This window comes from Sparus aurata, chromosome 6 (assembly GCF_900880675.1).
Source record: "Sparus aurata chromosome 6, fSpaAur1.1, whole genome shotgun sequence".
In the NCBI taxonomy this organism is placed as follows: Eukaryota; Metazoa; Chordata; class Actinopteri; order Spariformes; family Sparidae; genus Sparus; species Sparus aurata.
Genome location: NC_044192.1, coordinates 9,368,115 through 9,389,547, shown reverse-complemented (window position 1 = coordinate 9,389,547; position 21,433 = coordinate 9,368,115). Strand labels below are relative to the sequence as shown.

Sequence of the window (21,433 nt, the reverse complement as noted above, 5' to 3'; positions counted from 1 at the left end):
GCATCAGCTCCTTCCCAACAAGACTGGCCTGGTCGCTCCATTCCTCGGCCAGGGATTTTTGCCTGTACGTGATAAGATGCTCCTGAGTATTGCAAAATAGCACAGGTATTAGCCTGCCCTCGTCTTCACAAAGGAATGCCACGGAACAACGCAAGGGGACGGAGAGGATGAACCCAGACGGAAGCCAGCCACTGTTCTGGGTGAATAGATAAGTGGTGCTCTGACAAGAGGTTCAGAGAATGGGAAGGATGACCAGTGGCACCCCTGCTGGGCCAGATGAAGACGAACTCACCATGTGGTCCCCATCATCCGCACTGCATGCTCCACACAGAGAGCACTTGATTACCATTATGTGTTTATCTGGTGCCTTATGAATAGATGTATAGAATAATTGTGGTGTTGTTCCTCAATTAGGCTTCCTCTTTTTGTCAAGTTACACATTCAGCAGATGTACAGTTGTTTGTCTGATGTTTCGACAATGCTAAACACACATCGTTGCCGAATAATTAGCACTTAAAGGTAGAGAATTTGTTTGCATATAACCTTGCGTTGGTGTGTACAGAGTATTCATGGTCCGATGCCGCCAATGTGCAAGGAAGGACAAAAAGTTTTGGATGAGAGGAGAGTAAAGGAACCGAGACACAAAGAAACATGAGATACAGTAATTGGTGAACATGAAAGACTAGACAAGGCCTTTGTATAATATACAATACCGTGATCACCTTGGTATATGAGTCCATACATATCAGTATCATAGATTTATTTGGTGTGAAATTTGGCCTGTAATATCAGTGATAAATAAGGCAGAACTCATCCTATCTGACAGTACCTTCCCACTGCACTACGAATTTTGAGTTCCTGCCCTGCGGTTCCCACTTCAGGCAATATTCAGCCAAAACTAACAGACTATCTTTCATACCCTCTGCCATTTTACTGCTCAACTCTGTGAAGTACAGGTAGCATCAGCGTGTCGCCAACCACGCCTGTTTCCAACCTACTCTGCAGTCTGGTGGCATGGCACTAAGACAAAGTTTACTTTGATTCACCGTAATAATATCAGTTACTGATGTTACGTAGCGGCCTCATCACTATGCTTTCTGCAGACAGCAGTTATTTTCTTTAGCTTGCTCTTAAAACAAATGCACAGGCGAGCCAATAGGTGTCATATACACTGCGGACACAAAACTCAGGATCAACACTGTAATATGCGCAAGGAAACATTTAAAAGAATAAACCAAAATTGAAATCAATCATTTGTGTTTGTGTTTTGTAAAATGAATACGGATTAAAACAGAGAAATAATCTGCTCCCTGTTCCCATTTCATGTTCTCACATATGGATATTTACACCTCATGCTAAGAATAAGTCAATTTGGTGTTTGCTCTGGCTTCATATGATCTCCCCATTACATCGGCAAAAATCACTCATGTTTACCCTAACCTTTTTTTTTTATTATTTCATCCTGATCTTATATCCCCACCACCTTTCGACCCAATTTAACACCCTTGCACTGGCAAGATCAAGATCTTTTTCACAGGATGCGGCGATGCAAGTACCGCTTTTGTCCACAGGGGGAGCCAGAATAAACACAAAATGAAAGCTCCTTGTAGCAGCTTTAAATCGAGGCATCATCAATCAGTATCCTGCTGGTTAAAAAAAAAAGGAAAATGAATGGCAATGTCAATTACCCCTGTATAATGTCTAACATATTGCCAGCTTATGATTATATGCACTGTATTAGTCAGTATTCCTCCACATGCGGATATTTCACAGTAACTTCACAGTGCCTCCTGAAGGAAATGAAATGAACAGATGTCCTAATCTACTCTACAGTGAGTCCAGGCAGAGTTTAATTACAATGCGCACAGTAGCACAAGTGAACCTGCTTGATTGAAGTAAACAGTGTGTGATTGTCAGCACATTACTTTCTCCCCCAATAAGTAACTTAATGTTTAACAAGTGTGGAACGTGTGTTTGGAAGATCTGCTTCACGCGAGGCGGCATCGGCGTCTGCTAATAAGCCGCAGCACAATGGTGGACACTTTTAAGGCAGGCGAGAGTGTTTCATTCAAGATGGTACTTTCGGGGTGACAACTCTAAACGCCCCTGTCAGTTCCAGCCCTGACATTCAGGGGGGAGGGACGGCTCATTGCACCACTGAAAGAGAGGTGAAGAAAAAAAGCGAAACAGCTGCGGGTGACAAAGCGAAGTGAATCACCATTAATGTCAGGTGCCTGCAATTATTCCACTCAATTTATAAGTGTACACATTAAAACTCAATACCCTTACTGCTCCCTTAAGAAATACATATTTTCTTCTTGATATCACAAAATACCACCTGCCATGAAAATGCTGCTCGAGGGTGAAACTTCCACACTTCTGTCAAGTGAAATGGGGACTACTGTTTTGTGGTGAGCACAAGCTCCAAAACAGACACAGTATGCTTCTCATCACATCCTCGACTCAACCAGCCTGAAGTAAATTTTTTCTCTTATCTGGCTGTTCTTATCTGAACTTCCAAAAAAAAAATAAAAAAAAAAGGTTACTTCAGCTTGAGTGCAGCGTTGTGTTCGGGCATTTTCAAAAAACCATAACGTTTTTTTGGGGGGGGAGCATAAGTAGTATGTTGTTTATAGCAGCGTGTGCTCATTCGAAACGGCACTGAGGTCCTGTTTTATTTAAGAGATTTATATGTGAGATAGTGTAGTCTATTAACATTATTGTGCTGATACAGAGGGCCTACAGCAATCTAGCAAATAAATAAATAAAAAGAAAAAACGTCTGGCAGGAAAATAGGCTGTCTGATTAATTAAGAGTTAGAATGCGATAATGATGATGGTAAATCCACACAGGCGCGCGCACACACACACACGCCCCACACGGCCTTGTTGACATATTTTATCAATCTGTAAATCAAAAGTCGGGGATGATTGTTGTGTTTTCGAGCGTGCTTATTTTTGCGTGACTGTGACTATCTTTGTGAACGTGTGGTTGTCAGAATTACAGTGTCGATGACTTTTTTGAACAATCAGGGAGACCATTTTTAATTTCCTTTATCTGTGAAGTATGAAATCCAATTGCATAATCACAATCAAAAAAAACAAAACAAAACCTGATCTTAGCTCACAGAAAAGCACCAAATGAGAGAAAGTACTAACAAGAAAGGAGAAAGGCTTTTTTTTGGTGAACTCCAACAGCGTGACACCTGGCTGAGGATACACAGTGTATAATGTATCGTGCACCTAATGTATATTTTATCACGCTGAGCCAGGAGCTTTCAAAATGTGTAACTGGCACAGACATTCTCAATGTGGCGATCCGATGTAATGCACTCAGGACGCCTCAAGCACCTGTTTTTTTTTTTTTTTTTATCCTCACAGTTTGAGCAATATGATGCTCATTTTATTGGAATGCCATGGCAGCGGGTGAATTCAAATTGCTGTCATACAATATTAATTGCACTGGGTTCCCATCAGAATTGAAAAATTCTGGCAGTATGAAAGATGTGAGGTCATAAAGAAGATTTTTTGGTTGTCCATAAAAATCTGTAATTATTTTAATTTTTGTGTCCATCTCCTTATACACGAGAGGTTCAAGATGAAATGATGCATAAATCTGTGAGATTAAAAAGTTACAACATGTCAAAAATCCCTCGAGTCCAACAGTATCTATGAAAAGATTGGAGTCTGATTTATCGACTTCCTTCACATCGTCTGTTGAGCACAGGGCAATGTTAGGCATTTTGGCTTGGTAGCAGTAGCGACATCATCCTCAACATCTATGCATCCAAACATTCGTCCATACATTCCTACATGGAGATACAGCTCGAACAGCGATGTGGCACTGTGCAAACAGTATATCAGCTGTTTCACTGGACAAGAATGTCAATATTGATTAATTCTGGAGAACCATCTTTTTGCAGTGTCCGCACATGACAGCTACAGTAAGGGTATGTTCAGGAAAAGACTGAGGTTATAGCAAAGAAATTAAGGTTATGGTGTGGTCGGGGTATTTTTAAGGTACTCCGCAGGGTTTTTCATCACTAGTACCGCTATGGAGCAGTGTGTGGCTAATTGTTCTGTTTGTTGTGTTGCATGTGTGCAACCACACAGGTGCAAGGACGTCACTTTGTATTAAATTCCGTCTTCAACACTTGATTTTAGGCAATGTAATGGAAGGATCGTATGAGATCAGAGTAGATGGTTAAACAGGGAAAAAACTTGCATTACAGTGCAGTAAAAGGGCTCAGCTACAGGCACTACAGAGGAACCAAACTAAACCAAAGTCAAAACGCCAAGTTGCCTGCACAAGTAACAGACATCGAGCATACTTTTATAAAGTTAGAGAAACTAAAGACTTCTCAAGAGTTCATGAGTCAAGTTCAACCAGCCGTGAACCAATAACTTCATACATTTCACACAATTAAAAACTCTAAATAATTCCCCTGTCAGTCTACATTCGGGGAGCCACTGGGAATTTAATTATAGTAAAAGTATGGCAGCTAACTAAATTTTGCATGATGTCCTAGAGCAAAAAGGAAGGTGTGACTGGAAATGGCATTAGCAAGCAGCACTCTACTGTAAGTCACTATCTTATTATGTGAAGGAAAATCTTGCTAATAAGACGTCCGCTTTTCATTCGGCGTCCGTGTTACCAGGTTAGAGCGGCCACACTGGCGCCGTGAGTCTAGCTTCTGACGCTAGTGTCAACCACGGCTTCATCTCAAGTCTTGCCCATTTTTAACTCGCAGTTCTCAGCCGAAATAGACTGGAAAACAACCCATAGACAGTCGTATCAACATCATACCAGCGTTTCTATCTGCACATGTTGCAGGCTGTTCATAGTGTAATCTACATGTTAGATTCAGGAAGATTATTTTACATTTGTTGGTCTAAGCCATTTTACACTTGAAAGAAGTGATGGGGACAAAAGCAGCCATTTCAAAAAGTGGTGGGGACTTGTCCCCAGTGTCCCAAGTGGAAATGACACCTGTGCACAGGTTACAAGCTTCACATTCAAATAATTTGACATTCTTTCACTGATTTAAAGATGGCATCGACTTGCCAAGAATTACAGCAATGCGCCAACAAATGCAAACAAGTACACGCAGTATTCAAAATTATCAAACATTATGCTTTATAAATGTTTTATGAGCAAAGAAATGCATCAGCACTTTTGTCAGACCTTAAGGATAGACACACACACACACACACACACACAGTGTTTTGATGAGCAACACTGACTGTGAACAGGAATGTGGTTTGTTTACAAGAATACATCTCCACAGGGCACCTTTATAGGTGGATAAATTAAAATGTGAAATAATTTGCAGATGTGTGACAGGAGGGGGATCTCCTGCATGAGAGCTGGGTGTGCTTCTAGTTTATCCACCATACTTGTCTTGAGTATTATAAAAAATAAAAAATAATATAGTACTTTCTCAAAACATCACATTTCAATACAACATCAGCTCGACTGTGACACAGAAGGCATCACTTCCAGCAACCTCAACCCAACTTCTTGCATTTTTCTACCTTATTATTCAGCCCTTATGCGCAAAAGGAGACTGTTGGAACTCTATGGAACTTTAGATGTTAAAATCCTAACATACAAGTCTGGGCACTTTCAGGACTTCCTAAAATCCCTAGAAAAAGCAAGGGGACCTTTGCTAACATTGTTTTGTTTGTTAAAATACTGCTTGGTAAAGACCTGATATGATTTCTATGAAAAGGCAACATGCTCTTGCCAACATGGCAACTTTGCACCAGTATTTAATGACTTGAAATATCTGCAGTGACTTTTAACAAAATATTCAGTCTGACATCTGGCCCTCTGTTTAAAGTTTCTAAGCAGCCAGAGTAACTTTTATATAAAAAGGGTTGGCCACACAGCATGAGGTTCTTGTTTTTATAGTAGTCCAGACGCAAGCTGGGGACAAGAAGCCATAAATATGCTAAACTGTGATGTATTTTATTCAGGGCATTGAATGTAATTGATCCATGGCTGCAGTAACTGTAGGACGAAGAGGAGAAAGATTGTCATCTCCCTGATCTCTGCCTTCCCTGCAGGAAAAAGGTCTGGCGACTTTGTGGTTCACCACAAGGCAATTTATTTACAGCCCTCCACTTGTGGCTGTGTAAATATTCTTCATGAGAGAGGAGGCTGTCACCAAAGAACTGCACTTCATCAAAAACAACCCTTTCTTGTCAGGGGCTAATGTGAAGGTGTATATCACGCCAGGCGTCTGCCCTCTGAGTGGTGAGACGCAGGGATTGTGGCATTGTTACGAGTAATAGGGCTCCCAGAGGGACTCTACACCTCTACTGAGTGCGCGTCTCTTTCAGTTAGGAAGTAACATGCAGCCTTTCCTGGCAGCACCTACAGGAAGCAGTGGGACCGTGGTTATACAATAGCCTACTATGAATGAGTATTTATCGGGGTAGACTTGAGGATTCTTGCTGCTTATTACATCATACAGATTGTTCATGTCAGCAGCCCCCCAAAGGCGGGTCACGCTGTGCGTCGGGAGATGAAATTTCTTACCAGTTATGGAATGACATATCTGCCTCCCGCTAACAGTAGTCATAACTGTAATGGTGAATAAGGGAAATAACCATCCATAATTTTTCTGTGTTGCCTGCGACTAGCCTGAAGTTTTCAGTGTGACCTCCTTAAGGAGCTGTTATTGGATTAGACTGTCATCCCACCGGACGGATGCGTGATCAAACACTTTTATTCTCCTCAGCAGTCTTTATTGCACACAATCTTTGGGGGGATGACTCATAAAAAGCTGTTATGAATCACTTACAGATGGATGCTTAGCCTGCAGTTAGAAATGGACAGCACAATATGAGATGGAGGCCTCTAATTTGATTTCATTATGCGACTATTGTGCCATTATCAGGTTGCTTTTGTCAGGTTCTGAACCTTTATCGCGCCTTCCAAAGCTATTTTCTCCCAATTGTCTCTAAAGGGAGGCCTAGATGAGGCCTGTGGTCTATTTAGAGGGACCTCCCGGGGGCTAATGAGCTCACTACTCAAGGATGCATAATTTAACCATATGCCTCATTCCATGACTCTACATGCTCCAATATTTAAAATATTCATAGGTTGTTTAAGCTGTTACATTTATAGATCAGTTCACATCACCAGAGAGGTCAAAGCAGTTTAGCATATAGCAGCATAACTTTTTATTTGCCAAAGTCTGTTACGGTGGTAAATTGATACATCGACATTAAAAGCTTAATTACTGTTGGCTCTGTAAACAGACACGAACACACACTATTAAGACAGCTGATTGCCAATTGACATCAGACAATATCTAAAGTGAGCCGCGCATGACTTCTCGTGCGAGCAAAGAACGAAAATATTAATTTGCGCCTGAGCTAATGACAATGTGTAAATGATCTTTCAACTTCCACCCCACAATCAATAATCACTGCTGACGATTCAACCGCCCACTTTGTCATTCCCCGCACTCTCTGTATTTACATGTGCATTATTATGTTCTCTGCAATTAATGAATACCATAAGAATTGTTTTGTGTCTTGTGATTGTGTTGAGGCACATTCTTTTTTGGAATATTTAGATGAGAAAAAACACAGTTTTGACAAAACAATGGTGAGGAGACAATACCTCTCATCAAACAACCTTTGCGGCATCATCGAGGTGATAATAGTACCTTCGTAGCCGATGATGCAGATGTAACTGAACTTGAAAACAAAATGATAATTGGCCTATGAAATCTGCGTATTGTCCAAAAACATCAATCAACTCTGTTGTGTATATTCATAAAGAAGATTTGCACGTGGGGCGAGGACTCAGAAAACAGACAGCGGAAGCTCTGGCAGTAATTAAACCGACTTAGTTCATACTTCCGTTCATTCGCAGCCTTTATTGAGGAACACAGCGCCCATCTGAGACAGTGCGTCAGTAGTGATGAGATAGGTCAGCCCATGTCATCATCATTTTGTGGTCATTTCATCTACAACAACAACAAGCTGACAAATACGCTAATGCGTTTGGTCATGAAGCCGCCATCGGAGCATGAAGTACATCAGGACTTCACATTCAAACCCAAACCACATCAAGAGCTTCGGCTGTGAATCATGATCAGAGCCCGGCTCTCACTCCTCCTTCCCCTTGGCCTAGACTTGGGTATGTAAATTCTCCGAGCTCCAAGAAGAGACTGCTTTTAATTTAAGGGACTTCCTGTTGTTCCTCTGGGATCAGGGACAGGAATGACAGAAGACTTCAGATTAGCTGTGTGGACCTTGTTAGCCAGGCCACCTTTGATTGGCTCTGCTGCGTGTGTGTGTGTTGTCCAGAAACTCAACTACCCTGTGAATAAAAGGACCCCAATCATCTTGGATCGTATTTCTATGTGGCAAGTGTCAAGGGTGGAGACGCTGACTTGACTTCACAGTAGACAGCCTTGTCTTTAAGAAATTACTTTTATATAGTACTTAATTACTTTCCCAATTAAACGTTGGTAGCAAATGTTGTCACTGCCTGGATTATGTCAGATGAGAGAAGCAGGGGGGATGTCGGAGCGGATGGTGCAGGGCTTTGACACCGGAGTTCAAATGCCGACTCCTGTGTGTGACTAGGTTAAAGTGGAACTAGTATCACCTGCAGACCTCTAGTCATTTGTAATAATTGCAGGGAACGTCGGTCATCTAGCACGTCGGTGATTTGTACATTTCCGCTGCATATTTCCTACCATATTTCACCAAAGATGAAAGTCTTGTGACAACATAGTCTGTTGTGCATGTTGGTGATTTGAGGTTGTTATTCTTTTAAAACTGCTGATTTCTGCTGTGAGACAACCGAGCAATAGTGAAATTTGATCGCGGCTCGTAGTCTGTTGAACATCATTTAACTGCTGTGCAATGCGATGGGCCATACTGACGTTTTAAAGATGACAGAGAGGGTTAAGAGCAACTAACGCTTGATCAGTTCAGCCAGCTGTCGGGCGAGTGAGCAGGGACCGTCTACAAAGCACAACAGCGTAAAGCAAAAATGACACCAAATTCACTACCCACATGGAAAATTCACCCAAGTTTCCACCTGTAACGGGAGACCAAAGATGTGTGAAGTGATTTTTGTGTGAAGGTATTTATTTTAATTATTTCAGTTTTAACTATTATATATTATCCAAGCATTCAAGTTTCCAACCCTGAGTAAGACGTTGGAGGGAAATGGCTGCCTACGCTGCCGTGTGGATAAGGTCCATTTCTTTGTTTCCAAAATGTTTATAAACCATTGTGAGAGGAATACATTACTTATTGTAACTCTGACATTCAGTCACAAAAATCTAAATTCCACAGGATTATAGTAATACAAATATACTTGAACAGAAACCTCAATTCCACTTTAAAGTGGTGTTGCCATCTTAACCTGAATATTCACCCCAAAAAATAATTCAATAAATCACTTCCACTTAAAACGTGAAAAAGAAGCTTGACCTTAAAATAGTCTCTGAGGCAGGATAACAATAAAACATGAATACCAAAATACAATTTTGAGCCATTCTTGTTATCACAGAAGGCAATTTCTTAAAGTGCTATTGGAGCAGCACATGAGATCTTTTCAGTGTCATCAGTTATCTATCATAGTGATGTTTGAGACCGCAAGAAAGAGTCTCTCACTGTCCACTGTGCAGGGGGAACTGAGAAACTTGGGCGCAACAGCAGCCAGTGAGGAGAAATCGTGTGGCATTTGGATATATTTGGAGTAATGTAGTAGATCATCTGACCTTGGGATGGTTGCTCCGTGAGGTAAGTCTGCACCTGAACAAGTGCTGATGAGGTGCTCACAGGCCCCGTCTCCATCTCACTCTCCTCCAAGATCTCGTCAGAAACGCTGCCCAGGCTGCTGCTTGCTGTGTTTTGATGTAGAGCCTTTTCCACAGGCTTTGCCTCCTCTGACACTTAACTGGCAGCCCTCTTTACCTCAATCTTCGCCATCTCTTGAATGAGAGCATCCTTAGTCAGGCCTTAGGTTGTCTAACATATGTGAAGTATCTGAAAGTAGATACATGATGTAAAGTATCCAACCATCAACAGAGCTATCTGACTTTTTTCATTTGATTCATTATAAAGGAAAATAGGCTTATGGCATTCAAAATGTACATTATTTACTTGACTTGCCTGTCTACGTATCTGGGATCCACCAAAGTTGCAATTGAGTAGAGTGGATCAGTCTCGACCTGGCAGATGTGTCTATCCACCGCCTCTAGGGGAGTGCTTTTCATCATCTTGATTCCCTAGTCAGTGGTCTGCTCTGGAGAAAGGATGCGTTTCAGGACTGTTAAGGCAGGGATCACATCAGCTGTAGTTGCAGTTTCTGCACTCACAACCCTCGTCAGCTCTTCAAAGGGAGCTAAAACCTCCACTGTCTTCTGTTGGAACTTGCTTTGCTCCCATCTTATAGATGGGCATTTTTCTCCCAACCCAGTCGCCACAATAAATTTGGCATTGCACCTTTCTGCAAACCACTAATATCTTGAAAATGTAAATTTCTGTACGTTGTAACAGAACTAGGTTTCTTTTGGTTTAATTTTATGTCGTGACCAAACATTGTGCCCGTGGTCTGGTTAGGTTTCAGAATAAAAAACATTTTGGGATTAGAAAAAGATCATGGTCTGGCTTTAAATACTGGTTTTGTCACCATGAACATGGCTAAAAACTTTCAGAAATATTCAGTGATATTACACTTACAAATGTTGAAACACAGTCATGAAAGGCAGCTGTTGTCTTGGCACCCTTCCTTCCCGTAACTCCACCAATATGAAAGTCAGTTCATAAACAACACGAAGAGGATATGACATGTTCTGCAGAAATGTCAGTGTGGTTCGTAGCCTATGACATCTACAAATGTGAACGCATCAGTGGGTTATAGGAACTTTTAACTGCCAACATTTTTTTTCTGACGACTAGGCTGTTTTCTTCTGATCCCAGCACTGCCTTGAGTTAAGGTTACGCAGATCTATCTCACTCTACTAGATACATGCTCTAACTAAATGTTCCTTTCCTGCTGACTTACGGTTGGCTATACACCCATTCAACTCATGGTAATTCCCATCTGCCATGTTACGATACAGTGTCAGTCCCAGTGTTACTTTGCACGTTGCTGTACTCCACATTAAGATCCAATACAGCTATCTGGGCAACCTAGTTATGTTAAAAAATGCCCCTAGTTTAGGTGACACAAGGGATGTGTTGTCTGTAATTCCAGTTGAGGTACCCCCTGGATTTTTTCAAAGGCAATCCCACTTGAGAACAAGGAGTTCCAGTTTCAGGCTGCTAAAATTTTCATTGTTCTCAGTCTACTGGCGTGCTGTGTTTCTTGCCTCCTTACAGCTTGTAGAGAATGGCACTTAGATCTAAGCTGCTGTCACAAGTCTCACTTCTAACAAATTAGTATCGTTCAGCAGCAAAGGACTTTCTCTCTCAGTTGATCAAAAGATTCCTGCCATTCCAATGACCACTTGCTATAAAACAGGTATTTGGATTTTGCAGCTCTTAGTGTTACATCATGTAAAAGATCATTCAGCTGAGAGAAACCTTGGGAGGGGGGGTCTCCCACACTTTCGGCAATCTCTTGAGAAACCTTTTAAGTGTTTGAGATGGGCATCACAGTCCAGTAGTTCACTGTAGACATCCAGGTCCACACTTGTGCCCTCATCCAAGATCACCACAAAGGAGACATACTTCAGACAGGAGCAAATATCATTTCTCTACCTTGACCTGCAACCCTGTCTTCTCAACTCTGCGAGACTGTCTCTGGCCACACCATGTCTCTATATTTATCCTTAGGCTATTGTCTGTCTCACTATAACATAATCCTTGACAGAAGCTCTCATGCTCTTTGATAGATTATTCTTGCTAACCTCTTTGTGTGTGGGAGGTGTAGAACGGTAAGACCTGTAGTGTTTTTACTGGTATGTCTACTTCTGTTGTCCTGTAAACTATTTTTGAACTGTTGCCAGTTGTCTTAGATTGTCTACAGAAAAGGACTGTCAATGGCACATTAATCAAACAAATCTAAACAAGACACTGTACTCCAGTGTTTCAAACCAGCAAGACCTTTTTGAACATGGAAGCATGATCAAAAATATTGTGACAAACTCTGCAGGAAGCAGTGGTTATTAAGAAAGACACCCCAAGAGAGTTTTTCATCCTTGTCATGAGCTGGAAAATGAGGACAGATTTGGTTGACTACAAGCTGTTGAAAAAAATAACAACTTAAATGTCAAAATACTAATTACCTGGACTCCGAGGCAGTGACCCATGATCACTTTGAGCAAGCTTAATCAGGTCAATGTCCGCATGCGAAACATTTTGGTATGTGGGCAAATTAATGAATTTAACATCAACACAAAGCATGCATAAGCTGCGCTGCTATGGATACTAGGGCTGAACGATATGGACAAAATTTCATATCTCGATATTCATGCCAGATATCTCGATATCGATACGATACGATATGACTACGGGTTCGGTGAAAACCAAGCATTTTTCAGAAAAATGAAGAGATTATTTTAAGCCATATACAAATGGTTGATAGAGAAATCTTTACCAAATAATCACAAACTCACTACAGAGACAAATATATTTGAATTAACAACAGTAAAGGGAGGGAGAAGATCATACGAACTATGTGCATTTTTACAAGGTGGACGATGACAACCTAATCTGGAGAGAAAGAGTGAGTGAAGATCGAGACTCAGCAGCTTCAGGTTATCACTGGTAAAGTACCAGTGCAATTTAGAAAGACTAAGAAGTCAGAGAATTAACGGATCAAAACAGAGTAGACGGCAGCTATACGGTCTCAAATCCACAGAGCGAGCATCCGCAGCGTCCGCTCCTGCTGCCCCAGCCAGCCCCCACACATACACACCTGAGAGCCGGCGCTGCTGCAGGGGAGCCGCAGAATGCGATGACTCTGAGCAGCAGGAGAATTACAATACAATATATTTCTCGCCTTTCCCCTGATGATCTGAATAAGTTGCTAAATTTGTTTCTAGTCGCTTTTTAGAAATAAAGTTGCTAAGAGGGTCTGAAAAGTCGCTAAGCTAGCTAGAAAGTCGCCAATTGTGTGTGCGTCTCAGTCTCCGTCTTCCTTACTCCCGCCCTCATATGTTTGTCATTGGTTGGCTTCAGCTGTCGATCCACAGCAAGCATGAAATAAGGTTTGTGGTTGGCTGGCCTTAGCAGTGCATTCAAGGGCAATCGTAAAAAGTATGTTTGTTGTGACTGCCAGAGCTGTAAGTGCAGGGCGAGCGGGGTAATCTATATCGTTTATATCGTTGCTTTTTCGATATGAATATCTTGAATGTTCATATCTAGATATAGATACGATAACGATATATCGTTCAGCCCTACTGGATACACATACTGTATAAATGCTGTCTGGGTGATTGTCCGTTTGAAAGCATGGCAAGCTGACCAAAACTTCAAATTTAGCACAGCCAAACACAAACCGAACTTGTTAAATCTCAGAAAACATACCTAAACAATTCCCAAAAGGGAATCACAGGATGAAAAGCCAACTAGGCTGACAAACAGACGTCTAGAGTTCAAGTCACAAGACTGGATGTTTTTAAGGACCCCCGGAAACATTTCCAGCGGGGTTTGTGATGACCGAACCCAACTATGTATTACGGGAAGTTGGACCATCTCCATCCCTAAGCATATCATCCAAAACAGGTAATTAAAGCCAAACCTGGGTGCTTTCCGAACCCAACCAAGTGTTTTTTGTGCCTAAACCTAAACAGAGAATAGGTACAGTGTTGTGACAAAAGAGAAATAGACAATTCAACCCAAACGAATGGAAAGTTGCAACATAAACAAAACATCCAATTTTAACTTATCTGTGTTCTGGCAGACACATACTAGGCAAACATTTATTTTGGTGACTAGGTTGGGTGTCATATGAGGATTTCTTTAGACACCTTATGTTTACTGTAGCAACTGAAGCCGATGGCACATGCATTATATCTGAAGTCATGCCTGCCGTTGGTTTTCCTGGAAAGCTTCACTTCAAGGTGAGTGTGGCTCTCAGTCAAACTTTCAATAGCCAACTTATTGCATCTGTTAACTGAACGGGCACTCAGAGAGTACAGACCGAGGCCAACTACATATGTCTGAATATATTTCCAAAAAACTGTTAGAATGTTGTCAAAATATGGTTGTGCCTTGCTTAAGCATCCACATCTCAGCTGTGCATTTATTATTACTTCTAGGCTGGACATATTTCACATACTTAAAGTAGCAGACATTTGTGAAAAACCGACAACACTTCATGTATGTATCTACCATGTACACATGTACAAACAACATAGGCTTAGACCGAAATGACAGCATAAACATGGAAGCGTTCTATCAAAAACACTTTGGACTTTCTGAAAGGAAAGGCTGTGGTATATCAGTTGTGTGATATGTGTGTATTGGTGTCTACATAGAGAGACATCAGTTTGAGAGAAAAGCATTTGTGGTGATGTTACAATTGCACCAGTACTCCCATGAAACCACTGTCCCTGAGTGCTCCATAATGACTGCTATCCACGATTCAGATCTGTTCCCAGTTTTAACAGGCTCTTCCTTGGCCCAAACTACACTCTTTCACCAAGTGTCATGAAAATCTGAGTTTTTTGATAATCCTGCTGAGAGACAACCAAAAAAATAAAACCTAAACATAAATTGGTTCTCCAGTGCATGCATTTCTGGATCCCAATCTTCTGACATGCTCACCTTGGTAAAATATATATTTTTTTTTCCTAAGCCTGACTCTAAGTCCATACAACCCTGTGACATTCTGCAAGCTGTGCAGTGCTTGGTTTTGGATCAGAGTCCATTTTGAAAAAAGAAACAGGAAGTCCATGAGCTGTCAATTAAGAATATTGCATTAAATCTAAACAGTTCAATAAAATATGTTTCTGCATTATTTTAAGCAAGAGATAGACAATGCAGGCAAAATTGGGAGAAGTTTACAATTTTTCAGTTGCATGGACTACTGAAACTGTAGTGATAGAAAGCTGGTTGAAAATTTGGTTGAAAAAAGTTTGAACGATGCCATTTAAACCTGTGGCCCATCCACTCATTGTAAATGGTTCCATGGGCGATCCTTTGACTGAGCTGGAGATAGTGCTACAATGGCCCCCTGTACCCAACTCATCTTAGCTTCATCCTCTTTGCAATCAGTAACTCCAAATAAAAAAAAAAAATGTCTTATGAGTGATTCCACCGTAATTTAATATTTATGCAAGTACAGAGGGTCCTGATGGGAATTTGGAAATACCACCATTGGCATCCCTGGAGTCGTGCTGCTGGTGTGGTCAGAAATTAACCTCCATTTATCAGGATTTCACTAGTAGCCGAATATTAACCTCAATTACAAAAAGGATATCACATGTAGCCAAAAGTTAACCTCAATTACAACAGGTTTTCACATAAACAGGAAGTAGCCTTCAGTGTGTTTGAACAGATCCCTTCTCAATATACTTCATGTTGGGTAAAAAAAAATATTTTATATTATGATAGCCTGAGAAAATTGTGTGAACAACATGGCTCCCCTGTTTCTCAGTCCACCTCTCTATTATTACAATCTTGCTGTCAGGGATAATACAAAAGACACTGGTGGTTTCAGCAGGAATTTTTCTTCCACTTTATCTACTTGAGATGCCAGATTTTCACCTGACAACTACAATATGGTACTTGAATCCTTAGGCCAACATGGTATTTTCATTGAACAGCTTGCTCCACCAGAAAGCGGCGTCTTTCTTTGCACATCTGTTGTTCGGTCTGTGTGTTCCTTCACATGCAGAGATTTTACATGGTGGCTTCAATTGCAGATTCAGGGGAATAAATCTGAATGGGATTGTGTGCCTCTGTACCTGCTGAAGCTGTCTTAACTCTGCCCATATGTGAATCACAGACTCTTTGTAATAGCCTGCCTCTGTCAAGCGAGAGGATGTACCTGTCAAATCATTTAAATTACTACAACCATTGTTGAGATGGAAATGCTTGGATCAGCGCTTTGACGTTGTGGAACTTCCAAGGCCTCTGAAAGCACGCCTCGCTGGGTTTTGGTGTCTTTGCAAAACAGAAATTATGCTCTGTGAAATGTCTCTGTCCAAACTCATGGAGCTGAATCAAAATCAACAAAGTGAATTGGAACATGGCTGCATTTCATAAGCATTCACAGACTCTAGTGCACGCAGACACACATGCACAAGCCTGCGATGCATTCTTGCTCTAGGAAACACAAACACACACACACACATATGATCAGGGAAAATACCGTATATTAACATAATGGACGCTGCATTGATGACCGTTTTAATTTATGTTGTTTTCATCGATGCTCGATGACTATAATAGATGTAGGTCACATTATAAATCTAATCCAAAATAATGGCATTGCCAATGTGCAGTGTAATTGACAATTTAGGTTCTTTCAAGCCTTGAATATTTCTCATACGAGCAAAACCGTCCCGACAGAGAACCTAGATATCGCAGAGAGTTATAATCTTGGATTTTAATTTAATTTATATACATCTCACTCCTCCATGTTCCCTATAGTTAATGGGCTCTTGTAGACCCTTGACTGTTCATAAATCAGAAGTTCAGCCCTGGCACTATTACAAATTGAGTGATCTAGCCAAAGCTGCTGTATCCATGAATCTTCTGAGTTGAGTGTAGGAGGAGAGAGGGGGGAAACACAAACAGGAGAGCCTACAGTGTTTCCATGTCATTTTTCTCTGTCAGTTTTCCAGACATGGAATAAAGAACATTTTGTGACAAAGCAGGAGGGAAAGAACAAAAATTGAGCTTGAAACTAGGACATGGAGCATCCACCCTTTGTTCATGGACGCACGCATGCACATCCATTTTGTGGTGATTCAGCAGACATTTTTTGATGCCCGTATTGTACTGAAGTAAAATCATTCTTGTCTTTTGTTCATTTCTTTCAATAATGTCCATAAAAGTAACTAATGACATCCCTCATAACAATGCCGACTTTCTGCCGGCCTGGCTCTTTCCGGTTTGATTCAGCACGGCGGGGCCAGGGTTTTGCATTTCCATCACATCTGGCCTACCCGCTTGAAGGTGTGCCTCAAACCAATGACGCGCTTGTCCCGATAAATGCAGTGTCATCAAGGAATCACGGCTAACAAATTGCCTCTGCTAATTCAGTTACAAACACGTTTCATTTACTATAACTTCTTCACAATAAAAGCCCCCCATTATTTAGTCGTTAAAAAGCTTTCATTATGAAGCTTCTTTACAGGAAACATATTTTCACTAGAAATAACTAAACATGAGTAAGTGAAAGTGAGGACCCGTTCCCTCTGTGGATACATTAAGGCTCATTCCTAGGTAACGAAAACACAATTCTTAGTTTGAGGTGATGCCACATCATGAAAATATAATATTGGTAATATTTTCCATTTCTGGTAAAACATCCCCCTGAATCCTACACACTAGACCTTTAATAATATATAGCGTTGAGCATAACACTGTTCATTCAGAGAAAGATTCATGAGTAAAACTGAAAATATTTCTTATCTTTTTGTTGAGACAGACAACCCGTCTTCATCCAGACTGTGCGTCAACACTCTGAGTTATGAGTGTGTGGCTACTTCTCTGTGTTTTGTTTGGAGTTTTGTGTCCCTGCTGCAAAGCTTCTATGACTTTTAGGATTATAATGAGTCTGTTGTCGTGTCTAAAGGGAGTGTAAAGTTCCAAAATAGAACTGTTCTCAAACGATTTCCTATTCCATAATTAAAATCCTACAGGATTATCCAACAGTGTACAAAACAAAAGTTAAGGGCTCACTTTGTGAAATTTAAATTCTTGTTAGAGACATCCAGTGCTGGATCATGGCTAGGCACACAGGAGTGTCTTTGTTACCTCTGTTTTCCACACTCACAGATGAAATTTTCATGATTGGTGTAACAGAGAGGCATATCTTGCTTCAGTGATGCTGCGGTGTCTCTGAGATGTTTTCAAAATTTGGGGAAAAGTATGCTGTTGTTAGGCACTGGATTCCTGAAGTACTTTCTGAGCAGAGCCCCTGCAGGGAAAAAAACCTATTGCACCTTTTAAAGAAGTGCTGGTGCCAACGCTTCGAAAGAGACATATGAGGCTGTGGACATCCAATTGATTTTCAGTCAACACATCCCTCACGTAGCCTTTTATGTGTTAAATTATTGAAGCGCCACAGCTTGAGGGGAAGTGAGTTTATATCCTCCCAGAGGAACGGGTAACTTACCTGTGTCACTGAGTATTTCACGCGGATTCAGCTGTATTAGTTAAATGGGGTTTTCTGCATTGGCCTTTTCACCCGTGGGTTGAAAAGGTCTTAAGCATGCGCCTCAGGCCACTGCACATTACCATCATAGAGAGGGTCTCTATCATTACCACCATGTATGAGTAAATGGTCCATTCCAGCTTACCTCCAAGCATCGTTTTATTATCACACAATGGACTTCCCCCTGCAGCATTCTTTGTAAATGACCGTATTCATTATTCATCAAGGATTAGTGTCATAATCGATTTTGTCCAAATGGTCCGCATTCCACAATGTGTTCTTAATCCTACCCCCAAGAGATGCTGAACTTTGTCACATCTAATTAGGTCGCAGGAGTCAGCTACACTGAGACAGCCTTTACAACTTCTCCATTACATGCCTGATAATTGGTAGCCCGTTGTTGGATTTAATCAGCGTCCCTACGCATTTCCAGCGCCGAGATGCGTTCGGTATGACAGCTTGTTACAGCATGTAGAGAAAACAGGTTTGGGGCTTGTTTAGCATGCAAAGTATGTTGTAAGATGTTCAGCAGCATGCCCGCTAAACAGTTAAAACTTTGTGCGTTTTGGTTGGATTACGATTCACTTGGTGATTCAGAAAGGACGGGGCGATCTGCCTTCCAAGTCCCTGAGTAGTTTGTATCATTTTCTGTGAGGCTGCCCTGGGACTCCTGCAGCCCCTCCCGGTGATGACCGTCCGTCCTGTTCTCCATTCCCAGCTGTAAGACGGACCTGTGGTGCATGTGACATCTGTATCTGCCAATGGACGTGCTAAGCCTGTCAGCTCCACAGCGCTCAGCCTGTCAGTCAGCCTTGCCACGAACAGCCTGGGACCACAGCTGTCATAATGATCCAACAATAGAAAAGAACAATCTGCTGATCTTCTCTTAGCCTGACTGAAACTATGGGTGTGTTCTTGAAATAGTCAGTCAGCGTGTCTTTTTCAGCTGATGCAGACCTGACACAGAACATGGCTTCTCTCTCTGTCGGTCTTCACTGTTATTCCAATGTATTCTCCCCTTCTTCTATTTATTATGATAATGATGTCGATGATTGGGGTTACACAACAAACAGTTTAAGCGATTGCGCCTGCAGATCCCTGACAATGCCTCTGCGCTGATAAATTCACTCTTTAGCATCGATTGGTTGGATGTTCAAGAGAAGAAATTAGCATGTTTGCCGATAGAGTATAGGTAGATTTCAACAAGTCTTTTTGCACTTACAATACAAGAGAAACACGCATTCTTTATCTGCCTTTGTGCTTCGTTGTAGCTCAAGGGAATCATTACAGAATCTTCAGAAGTCTGAAATCCTATCTTGGCTTAGACTTTTAGACATGTAGGTATTACAAAAACATGTTTCTCAGCAGCCTTTAGAAAAAGAAATTCTATCTTATCTTGAAAAAGGAATTTAGCTGCAGAAGCATCATAAGAATTTCCTCATTTAGGAACTGAGAAATTCAAAATAACGACCTACAAATGGCTGCATAACTTTTTATAGTCCTGTACTCATAGGCACAGGCTAGGTTAATAATAAAGATGGTGAACAACATGAATACCAAAATATTATGATGGAAAGGCTACTGAAATTGTATGTTTCAGAAGTTAATAGCCATGCTAGCAAGTTGAAGAAGCTACCACTGTTATTACCCTTTTGGAGAAACTAACACAGATGTGAGCCTATTGGAGAAGCTAACACTAATCAGTGTATGCCATCTTGTTGAGGCTAACATCAATGTTAGGTCTACTCTGTAGGATAAGCTAACATTGATGTTAGCCTGTTGGAGAACCTGCCACTGTTGTCGGCCTGTTGGAGGAGCTAACACAGTCGTGAGTCTATTAGAAAAGCTAACACTAATCTAAGCTAACATCAGTATTCGGTCTATTCTGTAGAAGAAGCCAATACTGCTGTTAATTTTACGGTAAGACACTAGCCTCTTCTCCACCGACACGATTAATGTCTCCGACTCATCAAGGCTGAAACTAAATGTTGGTTTTTTCTCTTCCATTAAAGCGGGCTAGCTAGGAACAAGGGACAGCTGCTTTCATGGATACAGGCAGTGTTGTATAGCCTAGGCTACATTTTAAACACAGACCCAGGTGTGACTGGATGAGTGTCAATTGAAAAATCGACTTAACAGTTCTAGTTAGGATTTCTTAAGATAAGATACAGCTGACAACAACGACAACTTCTGAGATAGGACAGGACCATGAGTTTAGGAATTGTAATAGGAATGGATTTTTTTCCTATCTTGAAACGTAAGTTAAGAATGGACGCACACTCAGGACACTTCTCTGTAATGAGGCCGGTGGTCTCACTCTAAATGCTCTGGTCTTGGTATCAAGTTGTGCTCATTGCCTTTTAGCCTGGTTTTGGCATTTACTTCGACACAAATATTGTCTCGAGAGTCCTTTAATAGAACTTTTTACAACACAGTGCTGTCAAATAAAAGAAACAAAGCATCACAAACTGTTTTAATAAATTGAGGACTGCTCAAACCATTAACATCTATATTTCCTGAAGGTGGGTCCTTGACAGTTATTCATTATGTACGTACCATACTGGTCCACAGGGTCTATCACCTTTAGTTTTCAGTAACAGTTAAATGGGTTTGTAGTTTCCTTGTAATTAAATACAACACTTAATACACCAAGTCTTTTTTGGGAGATACATATTACACCCTAGGTCTTGACTGTTCTGGATATCACGGCTTAAGATGGATTTATTGACTGCAGGCATCTTTGGTACATGTATATAAATCAGACCCAGGGGTAGATTGCTCAGTGGCTCCTTCTATTTTCTGATCTTTTGCCATTTAGAGACAACTATGAAAAGGTTAGTGTGTCAGGCACTCTGGGAGGCCAGTCTGTGCAGCGCTGGTACAGTGAGAACGAGTGTATGAATAGAGCTTACAAGAATAGCCAATTATATTTTAACAAGACTGCGGTAGACTGCTGATACTTCATTGATGTGCACAGGTCTAAAGCTTTGAATCCCCCGGGAATATTGGAAAGGTATAACGAGCCAGTTATTCAGACAAGATAAGTTCTGCCGTCCGCTAGTTTCACAGACCGTCACTGCTGATAAACCCTGACGACTGTTCTTGTCTGTTGGCT

The 21,433-nt window shown here is 41.2% G+C and overlaps 1 protein-coding gene and 1 long non-coding RNA gene across 2 annotated transcripts in view; both read right to left on the bottom strand.

Moving 5' to 3' along the window:
* Positions 1-10,005, bottom strand: part of igsf21a (immunoglobin superfamily, member 21a) — a 312,406-nt gene extending 302,401 nt beyond the window's left edge. The window contains exon 1 of the mRNA XM_030420524.1: positions 9,758-10,005. Coding sequence (XP_030276384.1) covers positions 9,758-9,833 — 76 coding nt within the window. The 5' untranslated portion in view covers positions 9,834-10,005. The remainder of the gene's footprint in view (positions 1-9,757) is intronic.
* A 152-nt stretch (positions 10,006-10,157) lies between these two features.
* LOC115583559 (uncharacterized) overlaps positions 10,158-21,433 on the bottom strand; it is a 36,331-nt gene continuing 25,055 nt past the window's right edge. Inside the window, exon 4 of the long non-coding RNA XR_003984388.1 lies at positions 10,158-10,284. This is a non-coding gene — a long non-coding RNA (uncharacterized LOC115583559). The remainder of the gene's footprint in view (positions 10,285-21,433) is intronic.